Source organism: Capra hircus, chromosome 7 (assembly GCF_001704415.2).
Source record: "Capra hircus breed San Clemente chromosome 7, ASM170441v1, whole genome shotgun sequence".
In the NCBI taxonomy this organism is placed as follows: Eukaryota; Metazoa; Chordata; class Mammalia; order Artiodactyla; family Bovidae; genus Capra; species Capra hircus.
The window spans coordinates 2,810,653-2,838,103 of NC_030814.1; the positions used below are offsets into that span (position 1 = coordinate 2,810,653).

Here is a 27,451-nt window from a genome sequence, read left to right on the forward strand (position 1 = left end):
CCCCGCGGCCTCCTCTGTGTGTTCCCAGACGCCCACCTTCAGGCGGACAGACACGAGTGATTCTCCAGCATCGAAGTGCTTTGCACAGACGCACATTTGCTGAGTTACAGATTTTACAACTTGTTGTAGATTAAAAGGGAGAGACAAAGGGACTATCTCATGTGGACATGATTTTTTAATTGGATGACTTGAATTTTGCTCTTGAGTAAAATGAGTTCCTTATATATTAACTCCTTACCAAATAGACGTTTTGTAAATATTTTCTCCTATTTGGTTGGCAGCCTATTCATTCTGCTGATAATTTCTTGCTACATAGAAGCTTTTCATAAATGCTTTTGTTGCTGATTTATTTTTTGCTTTTGATGCTTGAGTTTTTGTGTCTTTTTCAAAAACCCTGCCAAGAACAATGTCAAGGAGGTTTTTATTATTCCTATGTTTTCTTCTAGTAGCTTTACAGCTTCACGTCTTACATTTAAGCTTTTTGTCCATTCCAGGTAAATTTTTATGAGTGGTGTGAGTCATACTTCATCCTTTTGCAAAAGGCCACTCTTGGCTTCCTTGTCAAATTTTAGCTGACCATATACTCATGGGTTTATTTCTGGGCTGTCAGTTCTGTTCCATTGATCTAGGTCTCTGGTTCTAAGCCAGTATCATACTGTTCTGATCATCGCACCTCTGCAATAAATTCTAAAATGAAGGGAGTGCAATGCATCTAGACGTATTCTACTTTCTCAGAGCCGTTTTGGCTATTTGGGGGTCTTTGTGAGTCCATGTGAATTTTAGGGCTGCTTTCCTGTGTCTGCGAAAAATGCCATTTTGACAGAAACTTCATTAAATCAATAGATGGCTTTTGGCAGTAAGAGCATGTTAACAACACTAACTATCCCATTGCATTAGCACAGGATGCCTTTCCATTTTTGTGTCTTCTCCAGTTCCTCGCATCAGTCTTATAATCTTCAGTGTCCAGGGCTTTCCCTTTTTGGTCACATTTGTTATTAAGGATTTTACCTTTTACGATATTGTACATGGGATTACTGTCTTTCTTTTTCAAATAGTTTATCATCAGTGTATAGAAACAAAATATATTTTACTGAATTCGCTTATTAGTTCTATTAGTTTCTTGGTATTATTTTTATTATTCTCTATAGATAATATCAGTCCTCCACAAACAGAGGCAACTTGACTTTCTCCTTCCCCATTTGGATGCCTTTTACTTCCGGCAGGTGTAATTTTACATAAATAAAGAAACACAAAGTAAAATTCACATTAGCACAGAATAAAACAAGTATTCAAACTAAAATAGCTGTCAAAATAAGGAGAGATGTTCAATTTCATGCATAATTAGAGAAATAAAAATTTAAGCTATACTAGCTATCATTTCTACCTACCAGATTAATAAAAATTCATAAGTTTGACAACATAATCTCTTGCCTAGATCAAGTAGAAGCTGGTAGTTTCATGTATTCCTGCTAGATACATAAAATGGTGCAATGGCTACAAAGGAAATTTATATTTATAGTGACAATATATAGCAACACTACAAAGACATTTACACTTTGACCTAGAAATGACCTAGAAATTTCCAGGAATGTGGGCAGTACCAAAGAATATGCTAACCATCAGACAACTGGACTCATCTCCCATTCTAGCTCACTTCAGTTCAGTTCAGTCGCTCAGTCATGTCCGACTCTTTGCCACCCCACGGACTGCAGCACACCAGGCCGCCCTGTCCATCACCAACTCCCAGAGTTTATTCAAACTCACATCAACTGAGTCAGTGATGCCATCCAACCATCTCATCCTCTGTCGTCCTCTTCTCCTCCTGCCCTCAATCTTTCCCAGCATCAGGGTCTTTTCCAGTGAATCAGTTCTTCACATCAGGTGGCAAAGTATTGGAGTTGCAGCTTTAGCATCCAGTGAATATTCAGGACTGATATCCCTTAGGATGGACTGGTTTGATCTCCTTGCTATACTAGGGACTCTCAAGAGTCCCTAGGTGTTCTCCAACACCAAAAGCTATGGCTTCTTCCAGCAGTCAGGTAAGGATGTGAAAGCTGGACCTTAAAGAAGGCTGAGTGCTGAAGAATTGATGCTTTTGAATTATGGTGGATTCCTGAGAGTCCTTTGGACTGCAAGGAGACCAAACCAGTAAATCCCAAAGGAAATCAATGCTTTGGAAGGACTGATGCTGAAGCTGAAGCTCCAATACTTTTGCCACCTGATGTGAAGAGTCAATTCATTGGAAAAGACCCTGATGCTGGGCAAGATGAAGGCCGGAGGAGAAGCAGGCAGCAGGAGATAAGAGGGCTAGACAGCACCATGGACTCAATGGACATGGATCTGTGCAAACTCCAGCAGATAGTGAAGGACAGGGGAGTCTGGGGTGCTACAGTACGTGGGGTCGCAAAAGAGTCGGACACGACTCACTAACCGAATAACAACAACAAAATAAATAAATTTTTTTAAAAAAGGAATCAGGATCCCTTGGGGAAAGGGTTTACTGAAGGACTGGAAAACAAACATTCAAAAGATGAGCCTGGAACACTTTAGTATGCCAGGAAATAGAGAGTACTCAAAGATTCTTAGGAAAACACTCCAGGTAACCGAAAGAAAACATGCCTACCTAGGCTTCTATCACCCAATATTTTTCCAAAAGCAATACAATGAAAACATAAAAATAAAAGTAAAAAAACACAAAACCACGCCCTCAGGATAAAGACAGAATGTACACGCTTCAAAATAAATTTAAGAAAAAGCACCAAAGCACAGAGTGTGGCTCCTCACCGCCATGCTCCAGATTAAAGGGACAAAGGAAACCAACAACTAAATGCAGTGAGTGATTCTCAATTAGATCCTGAATCAGGAGGAAAAAAGGTTTCTCTGCCAAAAAGGGACCTTATTGGAAAAGTTGACAAAAGCGAGATATGCAGTATAACTTTGATCCTAGTGTGGTACTAATGCTGTACTTCCCAAATCCGGAATCGTCACAGTGTGAAAGCGCTCTTAGAAAAAAACATGTTTAACTATTTAAAAATAAAGATTCATGATGTCTTCAATCAACCTGCCAATCATTCAGAAAAATGTACATATATATATATATAAAATACAAATTATATACAGAGAGGAAGGGAGCTACAGAGCAGATATGGCAAAATGCTAACAACTAATAAACAGAGTGCCGTTCACAGGGGAATCTTTGTTCTGTTCTTGAAACATTGCTGCACATTTTAATGTTTTCAAGTAAAGACACAAAAATTACTAGCTACAAGATTTCTGCTTCTGTCAAGATAGGGGAACAAGCAAGGGGAGCAAGAGGAACTTATCCTCTTGCATAAAACAACTAAAAGTTGGACAAAAGTATAAGAAATAGTGTTCAAGTCACTGGACATCAAGCGAGTAAGGGCAGTGAACTCTGAGAGACTATAAAGAAATGAACTGAACCTTCAGATTATCCTAGTTTACTGAGTGCTGAAAATGTCCAGGATATGGCTCGAGAAGAGCCGAGTAGAACTCAGTCATCTCCACGTGTTAGACTGTTCCGAGCACGGAGACACCAGCGCAGTCAGCGTGCTGGGGAAGAGACAAGACAGAGGACGAGAGAAAAGAGGGCGGCAGGGAGAGAAAACTCGAGAGACCTGCAGAGACTCACCGCGACGTGCCTTAGCTACGTAGTGAGCGGGTCAGGGCATGAGGAAACGCCTCTAAGCCAAGGAAGTAATCCACCCCAGGATTATGACAGGCAACACCGTGCAGGGCTCAGTGGAACGGTACCAGGTCCCAGTAGCCAGAATTTAAAGCCCCAGAATATAGGGAGCATCCTTTGCATATTAAGAATGACCTTGCCTCAGCAGAGGAGATAAATCCACCTAAGACTACACACACACTGCTGGTCCACCACACGAATGTGAAAAATAAGAGCCAAAAGATCAAGCTGAGTCCAAGTAACTTCATCATATCTCAAAGCTCAAGAATATGTAAAGGCAAAACTATTCAGGACCTAATAAGGTAAAATCCATAATGCCCGATACCAAGGGTATGCAGATGCAGGGCAACCCAAAATGAGGAGAGAAATCAGTCAATCAGCTGGTCCAGAAATAACAGCAAATAATAGAAGACAGGGAAAATAAAAGAGTCACTATGACGGCATTCCATAGGCTCATAAAATTAAAAGCAAGAACACATACACCAAGTAGAGACATGGAAAATATCTTAAAGGATTCAAACTGGACTATTGCAGATGATTCGTGGATGACTTGCTCATTTTCAACATGCAAATGACTCAAGCACTTCCTTTCTCTTTTCTTCTCTCCAAATCTTCCATCTTAAGCACAGGTGTGGGGTAAAAGCAAGATGTGAGTTTCGAAAGGTATGAAAAGATGAAGGATTGGCATACAGGGGCATATTTAAATGGGAATACTGGTGAGACAGGAAGCGGCATTGCCAGAGGAAGAAGGAACGAGGCAATGATATTGTTGGAACAGAAAAGGTCTGGGAGGGTGAGTTAACTCACTGATACAATTATTAAAGAGCTAGAGGGGGAGGCCGGTCCAAAACAGTGGCACAGGAAGACCCTTAACACACCTCCCGCCTTGACATTCCAAATCTACAACCACACACGTGATCAGTTCAGTTCAGTCACTCACTCGTGTCCAACTCCTTGCGACCCCATGGACTGCAGCACGCCAGGCCTTCCTGTCCATCACCAGCTCCCGGAGTTCACTCAAACTCATGTCCATGGAGTCGGTGATGCCATCCAGCCATCTCATCCTCCATCGTCCCCTTGTCCTCCTGCCTTCCATCTTTCCCAGCATCAGGGACTTTTTCAAGGAGTCAGTTCTTTGCATCAGGTGGCCAAAGGACTGGAGTTTCAGTTTCGGCATCAGTCCTTCCAACGAGTATTCAGGACGGACTTCCTTTAGGATGGACTAGTGGGATCTCCTTGCAGTCCAAGGGACTCTCAAGAGTCTTCTCCAACACCATAGTTCAAAAGCATTAATTCTTTGCCATTCAGCCTTCTTTATAGTCCAACTCTCACATCCATACATGACCACTGAAAAAACCATATCTTTGACTAAATGGACCTTTGTTGGCAAAGTAATGTCTCTGCTCTTTAAGACGCTGTCTAGGTTGGTCATAACTTTTCTTCCAAGGAGCAGGGGTCTTTTAATTTCATGGCTGCAGTCACCATCTGCAGTGATTTTGGAGCTCAAAAAAGTAACGTCTGACACTTGTTTCCCCATCTATTTCCCATGAAGTGATGGGACCAGATGCCATGATCTTAGTTTTCCAAATGTTGAGTTTTAGGCCAACTTTTTCACTCTCCTCTTTCACTTTCATCAAGAGGCTCTTAAGTCCCTCTTCACTTTCTGCCATAAGGGTGGTGTCACCTGCATATCTGAGGTTATTGATATTGCTCCTGGCAATCTTGATTCTAGCTTGTGCTTCATCCAGCCTAGCATTCCTCATGATGTACTCTGCCTACAAGTTAAATAAGCAGGGTGACAATATACAGCCTTGACATACTCCTTTCCCGATTTGGAACCAGTCTGTTCTTCCAAGTCCAATTCTAACTGTTGTTTCTTGACCTGTATACAGATTTCTCAGGAGGCAGGTCAGGTGGTCTGGTATTCTCATCTCTAGGAATTCTGCACAGTTTGCAGTGATCCACACAGTCAATGGCTTTGGTATAGTCAATAAAGAGAAGTAGATGCTTTTGTGGAACTCTCTCACTTTTTCAATGAACCAACGAAGTTGGCAATTTGATCTCCAGTTCCTCTGCCTTTCCTAAATCCAGTTTGAACATCTGGAAGTTCATGGTTCATGTACTATTGAAGACTATTGGGCTGGAAGATTTTGAGCATTACTTTGCTAGCATGTGAGATGAGTGCAATTGTGAAGTAATCTGAGCATTCTTTGGCCTTTGTCTGGGATAGGAATGAAAACTGACCTTTTCCAGTCCTGTGGCCACTGCTGAGTTTTCCAAATTTCCTGGCATATTGAGTACAGCACTTTCACAGCATCATCTTTCAGGATCTCAAATAGCTCAACTGGAATTCCATCACCTCCACTTGTTTGTAGTGACGCTTCCTCAGGCCCACTTGACGTCACATTCCAGGATTTCTGGCTCTGGGTGAGTGATCACACCATCATGATTACCTGGGTCGTGAAGATCTATTTTGTACAGTTCTTCTGTGTATTCTTGCCACCTCTTCTTAATATCTTCTGCTTCTGTTAGGTCCATACCATTTCTGTCCTTTATTGTGCCCATCTCTGCATGAAATGTTCCCTTGGTATCTCTAATTTTCCTGAAGAGATCTCTAGTCTTCCCCATTCTGTTGTTTTCCTCTATTCCTTTGCATTGGTCGCTGAGGAAGCCTTTCTCATCTCTCCCTGCTCTTCTTTGGAACTCTGCATTCCAGTGGGTTTATCTTTCCTTTTCTCCTCTGCCTTTCGCTTGTTTTCTTTTCACAGTTACTTGTAAGGCCTCCTCAAACAACCTTTTTGTATTTCTTTTTCTTGGGGATGGTCTTGATCACTGCCTCCTGTACAATGTCACGAACCTCCGTCCATAGTTCATCAGGCACTCTGTCTACCAGATCTAGTCTCTTGAATCTATTTGTCGCTTCCACTGTATAATCATAAGGGATTTGATTTAGGTCGTGCCTGAGTGGTCTAATGGTTTTCCCTACTTTCTTCAACTTAAGTCTTAATTTGGCAACGTATAACACATGTAATTGCAGCCATGAAATTAAAAGACGCTTACTCCTTGGAAGGGAAGTTATGACCAACCTAGACAGCATATTAAAAACCGGAGACATTACTTTGCCAACAAAGGTCCATCTAGTCAAGGCTATGGTTTTTCCAGTGGTCATGTACGGATGTGAGAGTTGGACTATAAAGAAACATGAGCGCCGAAGAATTGTTGCTTTCGAACTGTGGTGTTGGAGAAGACTCTTGAGAGTCCCTTGGATTGCAAGGAGATCCAATCAGTCCATCCTAAAGGAGACCAGTCCTGGGTGTTCACTGGAAGGACTGATGCTGAGACTGAAACTCCAGTACTTTGGCCACCTCCTGCGAAGAGGTGACTCATTGGAAAAGACTCTGATGCTGGGAAGGATTGGGGGCAGGAGGAGAAAGGGATGACAGAGGATGAGATGGCTGGATGGCATCACCGACTCGATGGACATGAGTTTAGGTGAACTCCGGGAATTGGTGATGGACGGGGAGGCGTGGCTTGCTGCAGTTCACGGGTTGCAAAGAGTTGGACACGACTGAGCGACTGAACTGAACTGAACTGAATACATGTAATGCTGCTGCTACGTCGCTTCAGTCATGTCCAACTCTGTGAGACCCCATAGACGGCAGCCAACCAGGCTCCTTCGTCCCTGGGATTCTCCAGGCAAGAACACTGGAGTGGGGTGCCATTGCCTTCTCCTGAACACATGTAGTAATTCCAAGCAAAAAAGAACTGTAAACTAGTTGAATGGGCTGCTCCACAATAAGGGATAAAGAGACCACAGCAAGATGCGCAGTGACCCTGAAACCTGTCCCCAGTATAGTGGCACACAGCTGGGAGGCATCTCACGAGCCCAGAGTCTGTCTTTAAGGATCAAAGGGTCTGTGCCCCACGTTGGGCACCCCAACCCTTGGGACCTGCGCCAGAGAGACAAGGCCCCCAAATATCTGGCTTTAGAAACCAATGGGGCTTACATCCAGGGTGGGCTGTGTGGATCTGAGATCCTCCTATGAAGGGGTTCAGGTGCAGACTCACTGGTTCCAGAAACCAGCACAGAAGCCAGTTTGCAAAGTGACTGGATTGTACCTGACAGAGATGCGGCTGCTCGTCTGCTGGAGGGACAGATTACCTGGGATTTTTCCTCCTGGGTTTCTGCACTCTGACTCCACCTTGCTACTGCAAGGGGGAGAGCACACCATCTGTCTAGAGCCAAGAGCCTGCCCCACCCACAATGCTCACCACAGGCCTCTCTAAAGCAGGGGGCATGCCCCATTCCCACCACTCCACCCCCACGATGGGGAACACCACAGGCGTGCCCCTCCCCAGCACTCTCTCCTTCGACCTCCCTAAATCAAAGGCAAGCCCCGTCCCAGCACTCCCCCCACACCCCTCCATGATGGGGAACACACAGGCGCACCCCTGCCCCTCCCCAGCACTCTCTCCTTCCCTGCCTCCCTAAATCGGGGGCAAGCCCCTTCCCAGCACTCTCGCACAGCCACACTAATGCTCTCAAAGAACAGCCTACACAAGGAGCCCTCCTGACTGCCCAGTTCTGGGGGCCAGAGGAGTTTTCGCTCCTGGCCCCACAGGACTTGAACAGTCAGAAAGACTGTTCTGGGCAGAATACCACACCCAGGACGCTATATAAAGAGCAAAGGGAAACACCCCTAGTCTGCACAGGAAAAAGACCCCATTAATCGTTCCAGACTTCAACCTGAACAGGAGGGTTCATGTCTGCAATACACCTAAAGGCTATATAGGTTCTCTTTGGGAGCGTAAGCAAGGAAACACCCTCTGCGCACCATCACATCCTCACGACAGCACGCTGGTACCTCCCAGAAAGAAGCCCGTGCACTCATCTACAGCCCCAGTTCTTCCAACTGCTACCAAGGGGACGCCTCTGGAACTTGATCTGCAGGTCAGCAGGGTATACAGTCCTGTGCTGTAAGACTTCATGTATCTATCTAATTACTTCAAAAGCTACTGTCTGAGAAACAGGCTTCCAATCAGCCTGAATCCGGGTGCTGACTGAGATCACTCCCTTTAGAACTCTTGGCACACCCTGGACAAGTGAGAGCTATCAAGAATAAATCAGACTACTTAGGCAAGCACATAGGACCCAGAGACTGTCAACAGCCTGGAGCATGGCTGAATGAGCACAGCCCTCTCTTACATAAGGCCTGGTTCTTCAAGACTGGGAGAGGGAGCTTTTTTATCTAATACATAGAAACAATTACACAGAGTCAAGAAAAGGAAAAAGAAAAAAACAAAAACAGGAATATATTCCAAGCAAAAGAGTAAGATGAAACCTCAGAGAAAGACCTTAATATAACAGATATAAGTAAAATGCATGATACAGAGTTAAACAGATGCTTACTGAACTCCAAAGAAGAACGGATGAACACTGTGAGAGCTATAATGGACAGACGGAAAGTATTTTAAAACATTACACGGATGCCACAGAACCAAAGAACACAATAGCTGAACTGAAAAATACACCAGAGGGGTTCCAGGGCTGACTAGATAAACTAGAATAACAAAATAGCAACCTGGAAGGGCAGCTGAACTCACCCAGACAAGCAGCAAAAAGAGACAAGAATTTTAAAAAGTGAAGATAACGAGACCTGTGAGACTACACCAAGCAGAATAACACTCACATTATAGGGGGCCCCAGAAGGGGAAGAGAGAACGGGGGCAGAAAAATTATTTGAAAAAAGGTGACCATAAACTCCCACAACCTGGGGAAGAAACCATTCAGATCCAGGAAGCAAAGAAAGTGCCAAATAAGATGAACACAATAAACCAAAACATCAAAAAAGGTAAAGATAAGGAGAGAATCTTAAAAGCTGCAAGAGAAAAACAAATTGTTGTATAAACAGGAACTCCCACAAGACCATCTGCTGATTTTCCAGGAGAAACTCTGCAAGTCAAAAGGGAATAACACAACATACTTAAAGTGACGACAGGGGAAAACCCACAACCAAGAACACTCTATCATTCAGAATTGAAGGAGATTTTTTTAAAAGTCTTCTAAATAAGCAATAGCTAAAGGAGTTCATCAGGATTCCCCAGTGGCTCAGTGGTAAAGAATGCATCACCAATGCAGGAGATGGGGGTTCAAAAAGAGTCAGGAAGATCCCCTGGAGGAGGCAGTGGCAACCCCCTCCAGGATTCTTGCCGGGGAAATGCCACTGACAGGGGAGCCTGACAGGCTGCGGTCCACAGGGCTGCAGAAGAGTCGGACTCGGCTTAGCGCCTGAGCAACAAGGAAAAGGAGCTCAGCCCCACTCAGCACCACCCACAAGAAACGTTCAAAAGAACCAGCACTGACCAATGCAAACACGATGGCAAAAAAGGAGCTCAGCCCCACTCAGCACCACCCACAAGAAACGTTCAAAAGAACCAGCACTAACCAATGGAAAACACAATGGCAAAAACCTCACCAGTAAGAGCAAATCTACGGTAAAAGCAGTAGATTAACCACAACCACGGGTAAGAGCGTTAAAAGATAAAGTAGCAAAATTAATTAAAACCACATAATTAGTTAAAGGGTACACAAAAAGATGTAAAATATGACATCAAAAACATAAAACATGACTGAGGGGAATAAAAATGCAAGTTTTCAGAATGTATCCAAATTTAAGTTGCTACCAACTTAAACTAGACTGCTATATATATAGATCATCATATGTAAACCTCATGGCAACCACAAATATATATATATATATACAGTAGATACACAAGAGATGAGAATGGAATCTAAACATAACACTAGAGAAATTCATCAAACCACAAGAGAAACAAGCAAGCGATGAAGAAAGGAGGAGACAGAAATTACAGAAACAGCCAGAAAACAAACAACAGAATGACCTAAGTACACACCTATTAATAAGTATATACCTATTAATATTTATTTTCAATGTAATTGGACCAAATTGTCTGGTTAAAAGATATAGGTTGGCTGAATGGATGAATTTTTAAAAATTAAAAAATAAAAGGCTAACTTACATGTCACCAAGAAGAGACTTAGCTCAGGTTTAAGGACACGAAGACTGAACGCAGAGGGATGGAGAAAGATAGTCCATGCAAAGAAAAATGAAAAGAAAGCTCAGATAGCTACACTTAACATCAGACACCATAGACTTTAAAACAAAGAATATGATAGAAGACAGAGAAAAGCACTATATAATATAAAGTGGTCGATTCAACAAGAGGATATAACATTTGTAAATATGTACACACCTAACATAGGGACACTTAAATGCATAAGGCAACTATTAACAGATCTAGATGGAAAATCCGACAGCAGCACAATGATTGCTGGGGACTACCCCATTTACATCAATGGGGAAACAACAGCTTGAAATGAACCATTAGACCCGGCTGGTTTGAGAGGAATACACAGAGTATTCCACCGCAAAGCAGCAGAACACACACTCTCCTCAAGGGCGTGCAGGACATTCTCAAGACTCGGCCACATGCTGGGCCACAAAACAAGTCTCAATAATCTGCTTGAAATAATATCACACAATTTCTATCAAAATTCTAATGGCATTTTGCACAGACTAGAATAATTCTAAAATCCGTCTGGAATCAAAGTCCCCAAATAGCCAAAGCAATCTTGAGGAAGGAAAGAAGGGAGGAATGAACAAAGCTGTGGGTGTCATGCTCCCTGATTCCAAACCATGCTAATGGAAACAGGACGATGCTGGCAGGAGACACACAGATCAATGGAGCAGAACAGAGAGCCAGGAAACAAACCCACCCGGGAATGGACAGCTGACTTACACAAGAGTGCCGGGAAAAACACCAATAACCTAAGAAATGCAGGTGACACCACCCTTATGGCAGAAAGCGAAGAGGAACTAAAGAGCCTCTTGATGAAAGCGAAAGAGGAGAGTGAAAAAGTTGGCTTAACACTCGACATTCAGAAAACTGTGATCATGGCATCCAGTCCCATCACTTCATGGCAAATAGATGGGGAAACAGTGGAAACAGTGACAGACTATTTTTTTGGCTCCAAAATCACTGCAGATGGTGACTGCAGCCATGAAATTAAAAGATGTGTGCTCCTTGGAAGAAAAGTAATGACCAAACTAGACAGCATATTAAAAAGCAGAGACATTACTTTGCCAACAAAGGTCCATGTAGTCAAAGCTATGGTTTTTCCAGTAGTCATGTATGCATGTGAGAGTCGGACTGTAAAGAAAGCTGAGCACTAAAGAATTGATGCTTTTGAACTATGGTGTTGGAGAAGACTCTTGAGAGTCCCTTGGATTGCAAGGAGATCCAACCAGTCCATCCTAAAGGAGATCAGTCCTGGATGTTCATTGGAAGGACTGATGCTGAAGCTGAAACTCCAATACTTTGGCCACCTGATGCAAAGAACTGTCTCATTAGAAAAGACCCTGATGCTGAGAAAGATTGAAGGCAGGAGGAGAAGGGGATGGCAGAGGATGAGATGGTTGGATGGCATCACCAACTCGATGGACACAGTTTGAATAAGCTCCAGGTGTTGGCAATGGACAGAGAGGCGATGGACAGGGAGGGTTGCAAAGAGTCAGACACAACTGAGCGACTGAACTAAACTGAATTTACAACAAAGGAGGAGAGAATATTCAATAGGAAAGGGCAATCTCTTTGATAAATAGTACTTTGATAAATAGTCACATGCAAGAGAATAAAACTGGATTACTATCTTACACTATACACAAAAATCAACTCAAAATGGATTAAAAACTTGAACATAACATCAGAAACCATAAAACTCCTAGAGGAACACACAGTCACTATGTTCCTTCTCATCACTCTTAGAGATATTTTTGGATCTGATTCAAAGGTAATGGCAACAAAAGCAAAAATAAACAAGACTAAAAGCTTTGGCACAGCAAAGGAAACCATCAACCAAACCAAAAGTCAACCTACAGAATAGAAGATATTTGCAAGTCATACATCCAATAAAGCACTAATATCCAGAACATATAAAGAATTCATACAACTAAACAAGAACAACAAAACCCAACTCTACAGTAGGCAGAGGTACATAAAGAGACGCTCATCACCACCAACTGTAGGGAAATGCAGTCAGAACCACAGTGAGATATCATCACATATTTGTCAGAAGGGCTATCATCAGAAAGACACGTACTGGAAATTTTTAAGAGAAAAAGGAACCCTTATACTCTGTGAGTGAGCTTGTAATTTAGTGCAGCCACTGCGTAAAACAATACGACAGTTCCTCAAATAATTAATAACATACCTCATAGGTACTAGAACCATATGATCTAGTTATTCCACTTCTGGATATTTATCTTCAGGAAACAAAAACACCGACTAAAAGAGAGAGATGCCTCCTTATGTTCACTGTGACACTGTTTAAAACAGTCAGACATGGAAATCACCTAAGTGTCCATCAGGGGATGAAGAGATAAAGAAGACGTGTACGTATACGCAACAGAGTACTTCTCAGTCATAGGAGAGAAGGAAATGCTGCCATTTACAACAGCATGGACAGGCTGTGGGGCAATTATGCAAAGTGAAGTCAGCCAGTCAGAGAAAGACCAACACCCTATGATTTCACTTAAATGCAGAATCTAAAAAATCAAAACAAATGAACAAAGAAAACAAAACTCGCAGTAACAGACCGGTGGTTGTCAAACAGAAAGAGGGTTCAGGTGTTAGTGAAAAGGGTGAAGGGGTCAATTATATGCTAACAGATGATAAGGAGACGCTGGAATGATCACTTCATAGGACACACCAGTTTTACTGGAATTAAAACAAATGAACAAAAAACTATCCTAACAACAAAAAGAGGTAGGAAGAGAGGAAGGGAAAAAGGTTAATTCATTTGTCAAAAAAGGGAACAAGTCTAAATAACCATGTACTTTGTAACAGAGATTCAAGAGATATGAGATAAAAAATGACCAAACTGCAGGGAGAAACAGAGTCACAATTAGAATCAGAGGTTTCAACACCCCCTCTCAATAACTGACAGGATAGGAAGACAGAAATGAGTAAAGAAACTATCAACCATCGTGACCCGTCCCTCAGTGCAAACAGCAAGCACAGAACATGAAGTGCGTGCGGAAGAGGTACCGAGACAGATCACACTCCGCCACGAAACAGGCACCCACAGATTTAAGAGCATCCGCGTCACATAAAGTCAGATCTGGGAGAACAACGGATCTGAATTTGAAATTAATAACAAAAATTTCTCTTAAAAGAAAAAACTTCTTGGAAACTGAATAGTAGACTTTAGAAGACTACATGGGTCGAGGGAGAAGTCAAAAGTGAAACTAAAATGTATTCTGAACTGAAAAAAAACAAAAATAAGCATCAGAGAATTTTTTGAAATGCAGCTAAAACAGTACTCAGAGAAAACTGAGAACACTACAGAAGAAGATGGTCTTAACATATATAATAACAATGAACAGTGGAAAATGGAAAACTAGGAAAAATGCTACTTATAAGAACATCCAAAAATATGAAATACACATAAATCTGAAAGGTCTATACACTGAAAACTGTAAGATTATTCAAAAAAGAAAATCCACATGTTTATGGTGTATATATAAAGCTCCACTACAATATGGTGTATTATAAAGCTCCAATACTGTTAAAATATACATTTTTCCAAAATTTACCTATATATATATATATATTTAATGCATTCCAATAAAAACTCAGTAGCCTCTTTTTTAAAAATTGATGAGTTGTTATAAAATACATATGGAAATGCAGAAGAATTAAAATAGTCAAAACAAATTGGGGGGGGAAAAAGCACAAAGAGAAACTACACTATCTAACTCTGAGATTACTAGAAAGTCACAGTGATCAAAATAGTGTTACTGGTGTCACGGTGGACAAGGAAATGAATGGGACAGATCAAGAGTGTAGAAACAGACTTACTCATTATGGTCAACTGATTTTCAACAAAATGAAACAGTAATTCAGTAAAGAACGCTTAATCCTTTCTGAAAATGTTGATGGAATAAATGGATATCCATTAACAACAACAACAACAAAACTGACTTTAATCTATAGCTTGTCCCATATACAAAAATTAACTAAAAATGGGTCATAGATGTAAATATAAACGCATAAAAGTATAAAACTTCCAGATGCAAACACAGGAGAAAACACCTTTGGATCAGGCAAAGATTTCCTTTTTAGATATAATACGAAAAACCTAATGTGCTAAAGAAAAAATTGATATATTGAACTTTACTTTTAGGTAGAATAAATGATGCATTTTCAGCATTAAGAGGAAAAGCTGACGTACTCCTTGTTTTCCTTTGGGTTTCCAACCATTGTTCAACCGTTCTCTCTCAAGGTTTCCTCTTTGAAAGGCACCACTACCCACTTGGACCACTTCCTCTCAGTCTATCACCCTTCCCTAGCCCCCTTTTCCATGCCCCACATTCTCCTGCCTTTTTTAATCATCTTAGCATCTGTCTCCATCTATGGACTCCAGGAGTTAGTGATGGACAGGGAGCCCTGGCGCGCTGCGGTTCATATGGTCACAAAGAGTCGGACACGACTGAACAACTGAACTGAGCTGATCCCTCACCTTGACACTTCAATATACACGTTGATGATTCCGCCTTTGTCCTGACCGCACAAATCCTGTATCTTCTTAACCATTAATCCTATCTCTTGTTCCTTCCAGTACCTTACTTTCCTAAAGAGTATAATTCCAGTTAAACATAGTCAATAAAACATGGCTATTTTTCCACTCCTTTCCAAAATCCCACTGAAATACAAGATAGTTAAAGTGTAAATTTACAATCACAAAGAAGATAGAAAAGGCAACAATCACAGATAAGACATGCCAATAAAAATGTCAGAAAATATTATAAAAGCAGGTAAGGGGTAACTGAGCAGCATCAGGAAAAGCTGAAGCACAAGTGTCCTACAAAGTAGAGGTCAAGAAGAAAAGGCCTGTGATAGGAGGGGAAACGGAGGAAAGTGCGCGAAGAGGCCGAACTCCCAGTAACGAGGAGAGTAAGCGAGGGATGGCACAGCTCACACTGGCGCCTGAGAGGGGGCAGCTGCTAAGTGAGTCCGTTCCGAGAGTTCTCATACAAAGGAGAAACCTTTTCTTCCCTTTTTAATGGGGCTTTCCTCGTGGCTCAGCAGGAAAAGAATCCGCCTGCAATGTGGGAGACCTGGGTTCGATCCCTGGCGTGGGAAGATCCCCTGGAGAAGGGAAAGGCTCCCCACTCCAGTATTCGGACCTGGGGAATTCTCCATGGAGCTGTATTAGTTCATGGGGTTGCAAAGAGTTACAATCTATTGCAGTAATCATTTCACAATATACATAAACCATCACACTATAAACCTTAAATCTATACACCAATGTATGTCAATGATATCTCAATAAGACTCTGGGGGGCAGGGAGAAGAAAAGACCAATCTACAGGGCCAGATAACTCCAGGAAAGCCCGGGAACTGGGAGGAAATGAAGGAAATGGAGAGGGCGCTGAAACAGGAGGATCGGTTCAGGCTACATAAGGAACAGCCAGGATTCTAGGGCCTACTGCTCAGCCCACAGACAGGCAACTATTCCTCCCCCAGAGCAGACAAAAACAAGCAGAAAACATTAACCAGAGAGCCTCTGGATGCAGAGACACCAGGCAGCTTACCAAACCAGGAGGATTAACTAAAACATGGCTCTCTGAACACTCAACCTACTTTCTCTACATATTCCCGTAACAGAGTAGTCACACAAAATACAGGACACCAGTGAAATCTGAATAGCGGACAAAAAATAGTCTTTAGTGTATGCACCCCTGAGGGAGGAAAAGGCAGCCCACTCCAGTGTTCTTGCCTGGAGAATCCCACGGACAGAGGGGCCTGGCGGGTCGCAGAGAGTGGGACGCGACTGGGCACACACAGGCTATGCGTTTCTCATTTCTGTGTGCAGATTTAACTGGTGATCTATATTTTAATTTGCTACATCCGGCAACCCTACCTTCAGACTAGAACCTAGAGAAATGTTCTTCGGGGAACCTCACTGGCCCAGGAAAGGAAGTTAAAGATATTCACATTAGGAGTTCTCAGAGAAATCAAAGATCTTTCCCAGATCACACATACCACACACACACATTCCCCATAAGAAACAGAGTTTCCTCTACAATTTACTCAGATCTTAACACCCGTGAGTGCAAGAAACACACTAATTCTGACTTTCCAAAGTAAAATAAAATTTTCTGAACTTTGAATAAATACAGTGAAATGTGAAGTAAGACAATGGAAACAGAGCAAAAACCCAAGAACTATTAAGGTGTGTAATATTTCACCTTTAATGCCTTCAAAGGATAATGAGCAGTAGAATACTGACCTTTATTTTTATAGCCCTTAATTTTTAATTTTATAAATTTCATAAAATGAATAATAATAATATAACCTTTACGTTAAAAAACCATATTGTTTATTCAAAGAATTTTGTGTCATTAAATCATCTGTATATTAGCATTTTAGTAATGAAATGACAGCAAAGAACACCTACGCATTAAAATATTCCATGTGACTATACTAATGACTCACAGAAGAATTCAAGGAAGGTGGGTTATAAAGAAAGTTTGTGCCAAAAGGATAAAAGAACAGGGCTCAAGGGACCCAAGGAAGTAGGGTACTTAAGAAAATGGTTCTCAAAGGTGACTAATCATTAGAATAATCTGGACATCTACTGGGGAAAAAAAGATTTCAAAGCTCAAAAATTTCAGACCTAATAACCCGGAATATTGGGAGACGGACCCAAATCTTAGAGTCAGTGAAGCTCTCCCCATGCGATTCTGATGGACAGCAGGATTTCGGAGCCACTGCGTTAGAGTGCTGACTTAGGCGTGCTCATTCACCAGCATGATCTATCTGCTTTAAGGACAAATACGAAGCTACAGACGGTAAATGACAAGAGTGTGCTTCTTACCTTGGATACATTGCTGACATAATTCATTTGGATAGTACTTTCCTTATCAACTTGATTACAAAGGTTCTGTAAAGTAGACGCATATTCTTTATCACTTTTTATTCTCAGGGCCATGAATTTCTTCACTGTTTCCAGTAACCGTAATTCCCAGTCTTGCAATTTTAACACAGCTTCATGTGAATTCTTCAGGTCACTCCCAAACCCCATCTTTGTAAGGCACTGTCTTATCCTCCACACAGCACAACTGAGCCTTCTAATCAGCACATATCTGTGTACGTAAACAAAAGGAAAAGAATCTTAAATCAAAAGCAAATTAATCTTCAAAGCAAAGTTAGGGCCCATTTTTTTAGAATGAAAAAAAAAAAGTCATTACAATTGAATGTTTTCCCCCAAAGATCAGGAACAAGATGAGAATGTCCAATCTCGGCACTTTGATTCAACCTTGTTCTAGTCAGTACAATGAAGGAAATGAAACACTTTCCGTTGAAATTGGGAAGGAAGAAATGAAACTATATTTATTTACGGATGATATGACACTGTATCTAGAAAGTCCTAAGAAGTACAATTTTACGAGTATTACAACTAATAAATGAGCTCGGTAATATTACAGGGTACTAGATCAATATACAAATAGCAAATGTATTTCTATACTGTAGCAATGACCAACCTGAAAATAAAACTTAAAAACAATTCTATTTACAACAGCATCAAAAAGAATAAAATATTTAGGAATAAATTTTGCAAAATAAACACAAAACTTTACTCTTAAAACATTGTTGAAAAATGCAAAGAAAACCTAAATAAATGGAAAGATTCATGTTAATGGATTCAAAAGACTTAATATTGTTAAACAGGCAATCCTGTTCAATTTGATCTACCAATTTAACTCAACCCACAGTAAAATCTAAGCTAGCTTTCTTTTTTTTTTTCAGAAATTGATAAACTAATCCTAAAATTTACTTAGAAATGCAAGGGAGCCAGAACAGTCGACCAAACAAAAAACCAAAACACCATGAAGAGAAAGAACAAAGTCGGAGGACTCAGAACTCAGGGCCATGTCTATTCAACGGAGGGGAAAAAAGTCTTTACTACAGATGCTGGGACGATTGAATTCCACATGCAGAAGACTTCAGCAGGATGCCTCCTTACACCACACACAAAACAATTAACTCGAAAGAAATCACAGATTCAAACAGAGCTAAAACTGTAAAACTCTCAGAAGAAAATAAGCAGTAAATCCGTGACCTGGGCTCAGACAATGGCTTCTAGATACGACACCAAAAGTACAAGAAGCAAAATAAAAATATATCAATTTTGTTTCATCAAAATTTAAAACTTCTATACTTCAAAGGCCAACATCAAGTAAGTGATAATGCCACAGAATGGGAGAAAACACTCACAAATTACGTGTCTGATGAGGAATATCTGTCTGGATTACACAAAGGTTTCTTAAAGTCAGCAACGATGTGACAAACCGATTAAAACGGGCAGAAGGCAGACACGACAGACACTCCTCCAAACAAGACCGACAGACGCCCACCAAGCACACGGAAAGGCGTGCAGCTTCACTGGCCATCAGGAAAATGCCAACCAAGACCGCAATGAGATGTCATCTCATATCTCTAAGATGTCTATAACAGAAAGACAGAGAATATCTAATGTTGGAGACTGTGAGAGCAGTCTCTGCAGAAATCAGAACCATCACATATTGGTGGTATAAACTTAAAATAGGCAGTTCCTCAAAAATTAAACACAGAGTTATCATATTTGACCAAGAAATTCCACTCAGGCATATACTCAAGAGAAATAAAAACATATGCCCACACAAAAACCTGTGTGTGAATATCTGCCAAAGAGGCATCAACTGATGCATGGATAAATGAAGTATAACTATACAAGGAAACATTATCTGACAACGAAAAGGAACGGATACGAGGCACGGCATGGATAAACCTTGCAAACACTCTATGTGAAGAAGTCAAACACAAAGACTGACACATTGTCCTCTTATATGAAATGTCCAAAATCTACCTTTAGAGACATAAATCGGATTAGTATTTGACTAAAGCTGGCAATGGAAAAGGCAATGGCAACCCACTCCAGCACTCTTGGATGGGCGGAGGAGCCTGGTAGGCTGCAGTCCATGGGGTCTCGAAGTGTCAGACATGACTGAGTGACTTCACTTTCACTTTTCACTTTCATGCACTGGAGAAGGAAATGGCAACCCACTCCAGTGTTCTTGCCTGGAGAATCCCAGGGACGGCGGAGCCTGGTGGGCTGCCGTCTATGGGGTCACACAGTGTCTCGGACACGACTGAAGCAACTTAGCAGCAGCAAAGCTGGCAAATGTGGGAAGAAATGAAGGGCGACTGCTAATGGGTAAAGGATTTCCTTTTGTGGTGAGGAGAGTGCTCCAAAATTGATTGTGGCAATGGTTGCACAACTCTGTGAACAATAAAAGCCACTAAATTGTACAATTTAAATGGGTGCATTATTCAGCATGTGAGTTGTATCTCAGTTGTTTACAAAATCACTAGAGCGTAACTTGTAATCATCTAAAGGTCAGTGGGCTTCCCTGATGGCTTAAGGACACTCCTTAAGGACGCTGTTCCACAGAAGCAGTCGCCACTGAGGACTCTGTGTCTTGGTTAACATGGCCACTAATTAGGAAACGTAGAGTAGTTAATGGGCTTCCCTGGTGGCTCAGCTGGTAAAGAATCCGCCTGCAATGCAGGAGACCCCGGTTCAATTCCTGGGTCAGGAAGATCCCCAGGAGAAGAGACAGGCTACCCACTCCAGTATTCCTGGGCTTCCCTGGTATCCAGATGTTAAAGAATCCACCTGCAGCCTGGGTTCAATCCCTGGGTTGGGAAGATTCCCTGGAGGAGGGCATGGCAACCTGCTCCAGTATTCCTGCCTGGAGAATCCCTATGGACAAAGCGGCCTGACAGGTTACAGTCCATGGAGTCACAAGGAGTCAGACACGACTGACTGACTAAGCCCAAAGGTCAATTATCAGAAAATCACCCCAAATCTATTCCTGCTTGTTTGATATAAATCCCAAGAACTATGATAAAATTTATTTTCCCCTCCAGCCTCCTAGAATTTCAGGCAGTCAATGTTTCAGGGTCAGTTATAAGAAAGAAACAAAACATATCTTTAATTTTTAGGCCTGGCTCATATCAGAAGTCAATTTAATTGAGCTGAAATCCTCTAGGCTAATCAGAAAAATGATATTTATCTCTCTAACCTCAGTGATACACATTTAAAATGATAAAACTGTGAGTTTTCCAAATAGGAAGCAAATTTCAATCTTTTCCCAACTGAAAACTGTTCAGTTTTATTCTCAAACAAGTGGGGGGTAGGAGGGAAAGATGGTGGGAAAATATACTTCATCAAGGTTTCCAAAGTAGCAACCAGGACACTAAATGGACCTTAACATAAATAAGTCAACACAAGTAACTGACTTTTCCACTTTAAGAGCAAGCAGGAGAATTCCAGGGGCTTCCCTGGCAGCTCAGTTGGTAAGGAATCTGCCTGCAACGCAGGAGACCCCAGTTTGATTCCTGGGGTGGGAAGATCTCCTAGAGAAGGGATAGGCTACCCAATTCAGTATTCATGGGCTTCCCTGGTGGCTCAGACAGTAAAGAATCCGTTTGCAATGTGGGAGACATGGGTTCGATCCCTGGGTTTGGAAGATCCCCTGGAGGAGGGCATGGCAACCCACTCCAGTATTCTTGCCTGGAGAATCTCATGGACAGAGGAGCCTGGCAGGCTACAGTCCATGGGGTCACACAGAGTGGGACGCGACTGAGCGACTCAGCACAGCACAGGATAATTCCAGTCTTTTCACTTTGTAGGCAGTAGCCTAAAAATGTACTCTGACAAACTGTATCAAAAAAAAATTTTTGATAATAAAGAAAATTTTTCCGTTATTTTACGTATAGCTCAACTAGGTCTCAGTGAAGATATACTCTATCTCATACCACGTTTTCAATGGAAGAATAAGAAACAGTTTTTTTCCAGACAAAGAAAGTTGAAACATTTTGCTTTTTAAAGAAACTATTTCTGAGACTGTGGTTCACTTTATTCTGTAACCTAGAATAAATATCACTTCTGCTTCTAAATGCATCTAGCTGTGATCTAAGCTTTGACAATAATTTTTTCTCTCATTATTAGGAATTTCAAAAGGAAGATGAAGAGCTTAGATGAATAAAAACGGAAACAGAATCCGGCAGCTGAGACACACTCCAGCCACTCTGAGGGCTTGCCTATCTACTCCAACATTCTAGGGCAGGGCAAATATAAATATATGAATATATTCCTTGAAGAATGACAAATAAAAAATTTCTTAAACAACTCCATAATTAACTGATTATGTCTAATTATTAAATTAGTAGAGACGATAAGCGGTTTAGGAATTAAAGGACCTGGTATCCGACAGATAATTATTCCATAGATGTCAAACAATGTATGTAAGACTACTCAATTCAGTAGTGTTTAGAATTTTTTTAAAAACTGGAAATATTAAGAGGAATTGACTACATAAATTGCAATCAAAGCTACTACATTAGACGGTAACTGAGAAATCCCAGGGAGTACCATTCAAATCTGGCCTATGCGAGCTTGTTCAGGACTCAGTCTTCACGACTGCATGCGGTGGGCGTGATCGTGGCGCAGGCATCCAGTGGAGTGCCGTTCAGCCCTGACACAGAAGATGAGAAAGTCCGCGCGTAGATCTGGAGCCGTCATCAGGAGCTAGTACTAGAAAAGAGCAAGGTGCAGAACTAGCTTTCTTCACATTGTATAAAAAGAAAGCAGAAAAACAGAAATTAAATTTACTTGTAAGTGCACAAAATATTTCGAGAAGAACATACAGCGGCTGGGACACAGGAATGAGAGGAGACTTTCATCAAATGCCCTTCTGAACGTTTGAAGTTTGTTTTCAGTGAACATACTATACGCAAAAATTAATGAATTAAACAATTTTTGCAAGAATCCTTCAAGCTAGGTGTCAACAGTACAAGAACCAAGAACTTCCAGATGTACAAGGTAGGTTTAGAAAAGGCAAGGGAAACAGATCAAACTGCCAACATCCAGTAGATCATAGAAAAGGTAAGGGAATTCCAGAAAATCTTCTGCTTCATTGACTATACTAAAGCCTTTGACAGCGTAGGTCACAACAAACTGAAAAATTCTGAAAAGTGATGGGAATATCAGACCACCTTACATGCCTCCTGAGAAACCTATATACAGGTCAAGAAGCAACAGTTAGAACCGGACATACCACAATGGATTGGTTCCAAATTGGGAAAGGAGTCCGTCAAGGCTGTATATTGTCACCCTGCTTATTTAACTTATATACAGAATACATCATGAGAAATGCTGGGCTGGATGAAGTACAAGCTGGAATCAAGATTGCCGGGAGAAATATCAATAACCCCAAATATGCAGATAACACTACCCTAATGGCAGAAAGCGAAGAGGAATTAAAGAGTCTCTTGACAAGGGTGAAAGAGGAGAGTGAAAAAGTTGGCTTAAAACTCAACATTCAAAAAACTAGGATCATGGCAACTGGTCCCATCACTTCATGGCAAACAGATGGGGAAAAAATAAAAACAGTGACAGACTTTATATTTTGGGCTCCAAAATCACTACAGATGGTGACCAGCCACAAAATTAAAAGACGCTTGCTCCTTGGATAAAAAACTATGACAAACCTAGACAGCACATTACAAAGCAGAGACATCACTTTGCCAACAAAGTTCCACATAGTTAAAGCTATACTTTTTCCAGTAGTCGTGTACTTGATGCTTTTCAACTGTGGTGTTGGAGAAGACTCTTGAGAGTCCCTTGGACTGCAAGAAGATGAAACCAGTCCATCCTAAAGGAAATTAACCCTGAATATTCATTGGAAGGACTGATGCTGAAGCTGAAACCCCAATACTTTGGCCACCTGATGTGAAGAGCTGACTCATTTGAAAAGACCCTGGTGCTGGGAAAAATTGGAGGTGGAGGAGAAGGGGACGACAGAGGATGAGATGGTTGGATGGCGTCACCGACTTGATGGACATGGGTTTGAGCCTAATGCGGGAGACAGTGAAGGACAGGGAAGCCTGGTGTGCTGCGGCCATGGGGTGGCAAAGAGCAGGACACGACTGAGGAACTGAACCACAACCAAAAAAGGTTTGATGAGAAAGAGAAAAAACTAATGAAAGCCGGAGTAACCCAGGAAAGTTTCTTAGAAATGGCAAGCTATGAGCTAAGATTTGAATAATCATGATTTAGATTATAAAAGATCAGAAAGGAAATGTATTTCAGGAAGCAATATAGAGAAAATACGTGAATGGGGTGAAGTAAGAAAGAAACGTCTTCAAAATCAAGCTATATGTTGCAAACAGTGGCATGCCAATTTATCTCTTGCTATTCTAAAGTTAAGGAAACTAATAAGGCTCAAACTCCTTTAGTCAATTGGTGTTAGGCAAAATGACAAAGTCATGAAAGTGATGTATTAAGTGATTAAGTTGCTGGTGCTAGTTATTCAAATGTGTTTGGTTTGAAAAATTTCCTAAAGCTGAGCATCTGTGATTTGTGTACTTTTCTATATGTATGTTACAGTTAATTAAAAGAGAGAAATATAGATTTTAATATGGAAGCTAGGTATAAAATAGATTGATGACAGCAAAAATATAAAAAAAGACATAAGAAGGAAAATTTATAAGTCATTATAGCTATACAGCTTGAGAAATGAGGATCTATCATTGACAATGTCAGTGAGAGGTAAAAAGGTACCAGGCTTGACCTGATAAATGGATTTAAGGAAGAGACAGATGATACAGGACAAGTTTAAGGTTTTATAAGAAATGAAGATAATATCAGCAAAAATGGAAGAAGGAGAATATGGAGCTACTTTAAAGAAAATACCTTCATTTCAACAGGAAATAAATGCTTGGGTAAAGCATCAAGGCTAAAAGACACAAACCTGAGAGTCAAGTGCTTAAAAGTGATAAAACTAAGACCGAATGCTGACAGAAAAGCAGATCATTAAGGACGAAGCCCATGAGCATCTGTCAGCGGAGGAGCTGGAGGAAAAAAGGCAAAGGGCAGAAACTAGGTAAGCAGGAGAATAAAAGAGGTTTGACAGTTACAGACACTGAGATTTAAAAAAAGAAGCTGTTAGCAATGTCAAATGTCAGAGAGAGAGAGATGAAAACTGCAGAAAGTCATTATTAGAATTTTCAGGTAAAGCCGTCATAGTAAAAGAAGTACTTCGGAAGCTCCTACCACCAATAACAAACAAAAAGAACAAACAATTGTTAAGGAAAAAAGCAAAAATTCAAACACACCATCAGCAGGTAAAGGAGCACAGCTTCGTGCCACAAGTTTCACTGCACAGTTTCAAAGGGAAAAAAGGGAACGTCCTGGCACTCTCGGCAGCAGCAAATGTGCCCCAGAACCACCCTACTTCTAGAAGAAATCCTGAGAAGGAAGAAGGAACCAATCCTGAGAAGCCACGCTGGATACCCCAACATGAAAAGAGGCAGCAGAGACCAAATAGGCCCACCAAGGGAAAAATCAAGAAGACAAAGAAGCAAGCTTCTCTGGACCAAGACAGGACCTCAGAAAATCAGGGAGGGCAGCCTTGCCTTGCCGTTTTCTAGGGCTCTGTGAGAACTGGTGGATGAGATGAAACCTAGGAGTGCAGGATGGTTAGTGGACTCTCAGGAGAGAGAGTGTCTCTCAGGGCTCCAGGCAAGGCCAAACTCAGTCCCAGCCAATACCTCTCAGCCCTCGGTCGCCAGGCTCATATGACAAATGAGCCAAAATCAAAAGTAAGACCTTTTAATCCATGGACAGAGGAGTGTAGCGGGCTACAGTCCACAGGCTGCAAAGAGCTGAATAGACTCAGGGCTCAAAGAGCTGAGCACGCAAAAGGAAAACCTAGCTTCTGACCCAGGTAACATGGCAGAGGCCGTTTTTCCCAGGTCCGCCCCACAAAACACAGCTGTCAATGCTGGGAACAGCGAAAGGGACAGCCACAGAAGAGCTCTGAAAGTCGGGAAAAGGGAGGTAGAGTCCTTAGGCCCAGGCCTGGGAGAGCGGCAGAGGCAGGGCGTCCTGGGCCCCCCCACCCGACAGGAGAGGGTGGTCTATCCCTGGCTGCCCGCCCGCTAGTCTGAGGGCCCCCTCACCCGACAGGAGAGGGTGGTCCATCCCTGGCTGCCCACCCGCTAGTCTGGGGGCCCCCTCACCCGACAGGAGAGGGTGGTCCATCCCTGGCTGCCCACCCGCTGGTCTGGGAACAAAAGGCCGTCGGCGAAGGCCAGCTCCCCCGGGATGCCATGGGGGTCCCTCTGGCAACATGGGGCCAGCCAGCACCACCAGCAAAGAAGACAGACGGCGAGCCTCCCCAAAAACAAACAGCCAGGGGAGGCAGTCTCCTTCCCATCGGGGCCCGAGAATCCCCCTTTCCACCCAGAGAATCGGGATGCAACAGGAAGAACGAGCGAGGGGGACCCGGCCACAGCAAGAGCCCACAGCAGGCCTCTCCACCCCGCAGGCCCCAGGCTCTCCTGCCCCCAGAAACTCCGGAGCCGCTGCACGGAACTGGCCAGAGGGCTGAGCTGCAGCAGGAGGTCCCGTCCAGGAAGTCCCTGCTCCCTGCGAGGCTAGGGTGCTCCTCTCCTGCCCAGAGGCAGCAGGGCAGCGAGGGGCACGGGGAGGAAACCCGATCTCACCCCTTCCCTACCAGCCAACAGCCAGCGGCTCAGCCCAAGAAAAACGTCCTCTGCTCCCTCAAGCAGCACCAGCGAGGACCAGCGGGAGCCCTCGTGACACCGGACCAAGCAAACCGAAATAACAGCAGGAAGACCCTGAAAACAACTGTCGCTGGAGCCACAGCCCGCGAGAACAGGCCAAGGACTGCGTGCTAAACCTAAACAGGGATGGACTGCGGGTAAAGACAAAAGACAGAAATAGGCCCCGGAGTCTCCTAACCCAACAGACAAAACACTGAGGCTCCAGTCGAAACTCACCTGTCGTATCAAGAACCAAGAAAAAAAATTACAGTTGAAACAAGACAAACAACTAATACCAACATCAAGATGAATCAGATGCTGGAATTATCAGAAGAGGATTTAAAACTCTTCCACAATCAGCTACAAGTTCTCTTAAAACAAATGCAAAACAACAGTTATAAGTTCCCTTAAAAAAAAAAACTGTAAAAATAGTAAATCTAAGCAAAGAAATAGAAGAAGTTTTTTAAATATATGGACATTATAGAAATTAAGAATGCAATAACGGGAATAACAAACCTCACTAGATGGGCTCAGGAGTAGACAACAGAGGGTCCAGTGCATGTAAGAATCCAGGAATAGAATGCAATCAATCCGGACAAAGAGAAAACAAACAGAAAATAATAATAATAACAAAGCCTTGGGGACCTGTGGGACAATGAGAAGGACCCAACACTTGGGGACCTTCCCTAGCATGGCAGTGGCTAAGACTCCCCGCTTCCACCATGTGGGGGGAAGGTTCAGTCTCTGGTGGGAGAAAAAGATCGCATATGCCACACAGCCAAAAAATAAGCAATACTCTAAAGTCTTAGAAAAATGACCCAACATTTGTATCATCTTAAGTTCCAAAAGAAGAGGAGGAAGTAGGGCTGAAAGAGTATTCAGAGAAATATGCGATTCTTCACAAGTCAGGTATCACGACGGTGGTGTCAGTCGAGGGCAGACAACAGATCGAGACAAGAGAGGAGAGAACCCGCAGACAGACCCACA

At 42.2% G+C, this 27,451-nt stretch overlaps 1 protein-coding gene across 4 annotated transcripts in view; it reads right to left on the reverse strand.

Moving 5' to 3' along the window:
* FER (FER tyrosine kinase) overlaps positions 1 to 27,451 on the reverse strand; it is a 465,560-nt gene that overhangs the window by 407,674 nt on the left and 30,435 nt on the right. The window contains exons 2-3 of one of the 4 annotated variants that reach the window (XM_013965817.2): positions 22,269 to 22,430; positions 17,667 to 17,934 (exon numbers count right to left, since the gene is read on the reverse strand). The exons of 1 other annotated variant lie outside the window; for it this stretch is intronic. In XM_013965817.2, the coding sequence (XP_013821271.1) occupies positions 17,667 to 17,873 (207 nt within the window). In that variant the 5' untranslated portion in view covers positions 17,874 to 17,934; positions 22,269 to 22,430. Of the gene's footprint in view, positions 1 to 17,666; positions 17,935 to 22,268; positions 22,431 to 26,980; positions 27,056 to 27,451 lie in introns of those variants that run through there. 2 more of the 4 variants (XM_013965818.2, XM_018049985.1) reach the window with 2 other exon arrangements.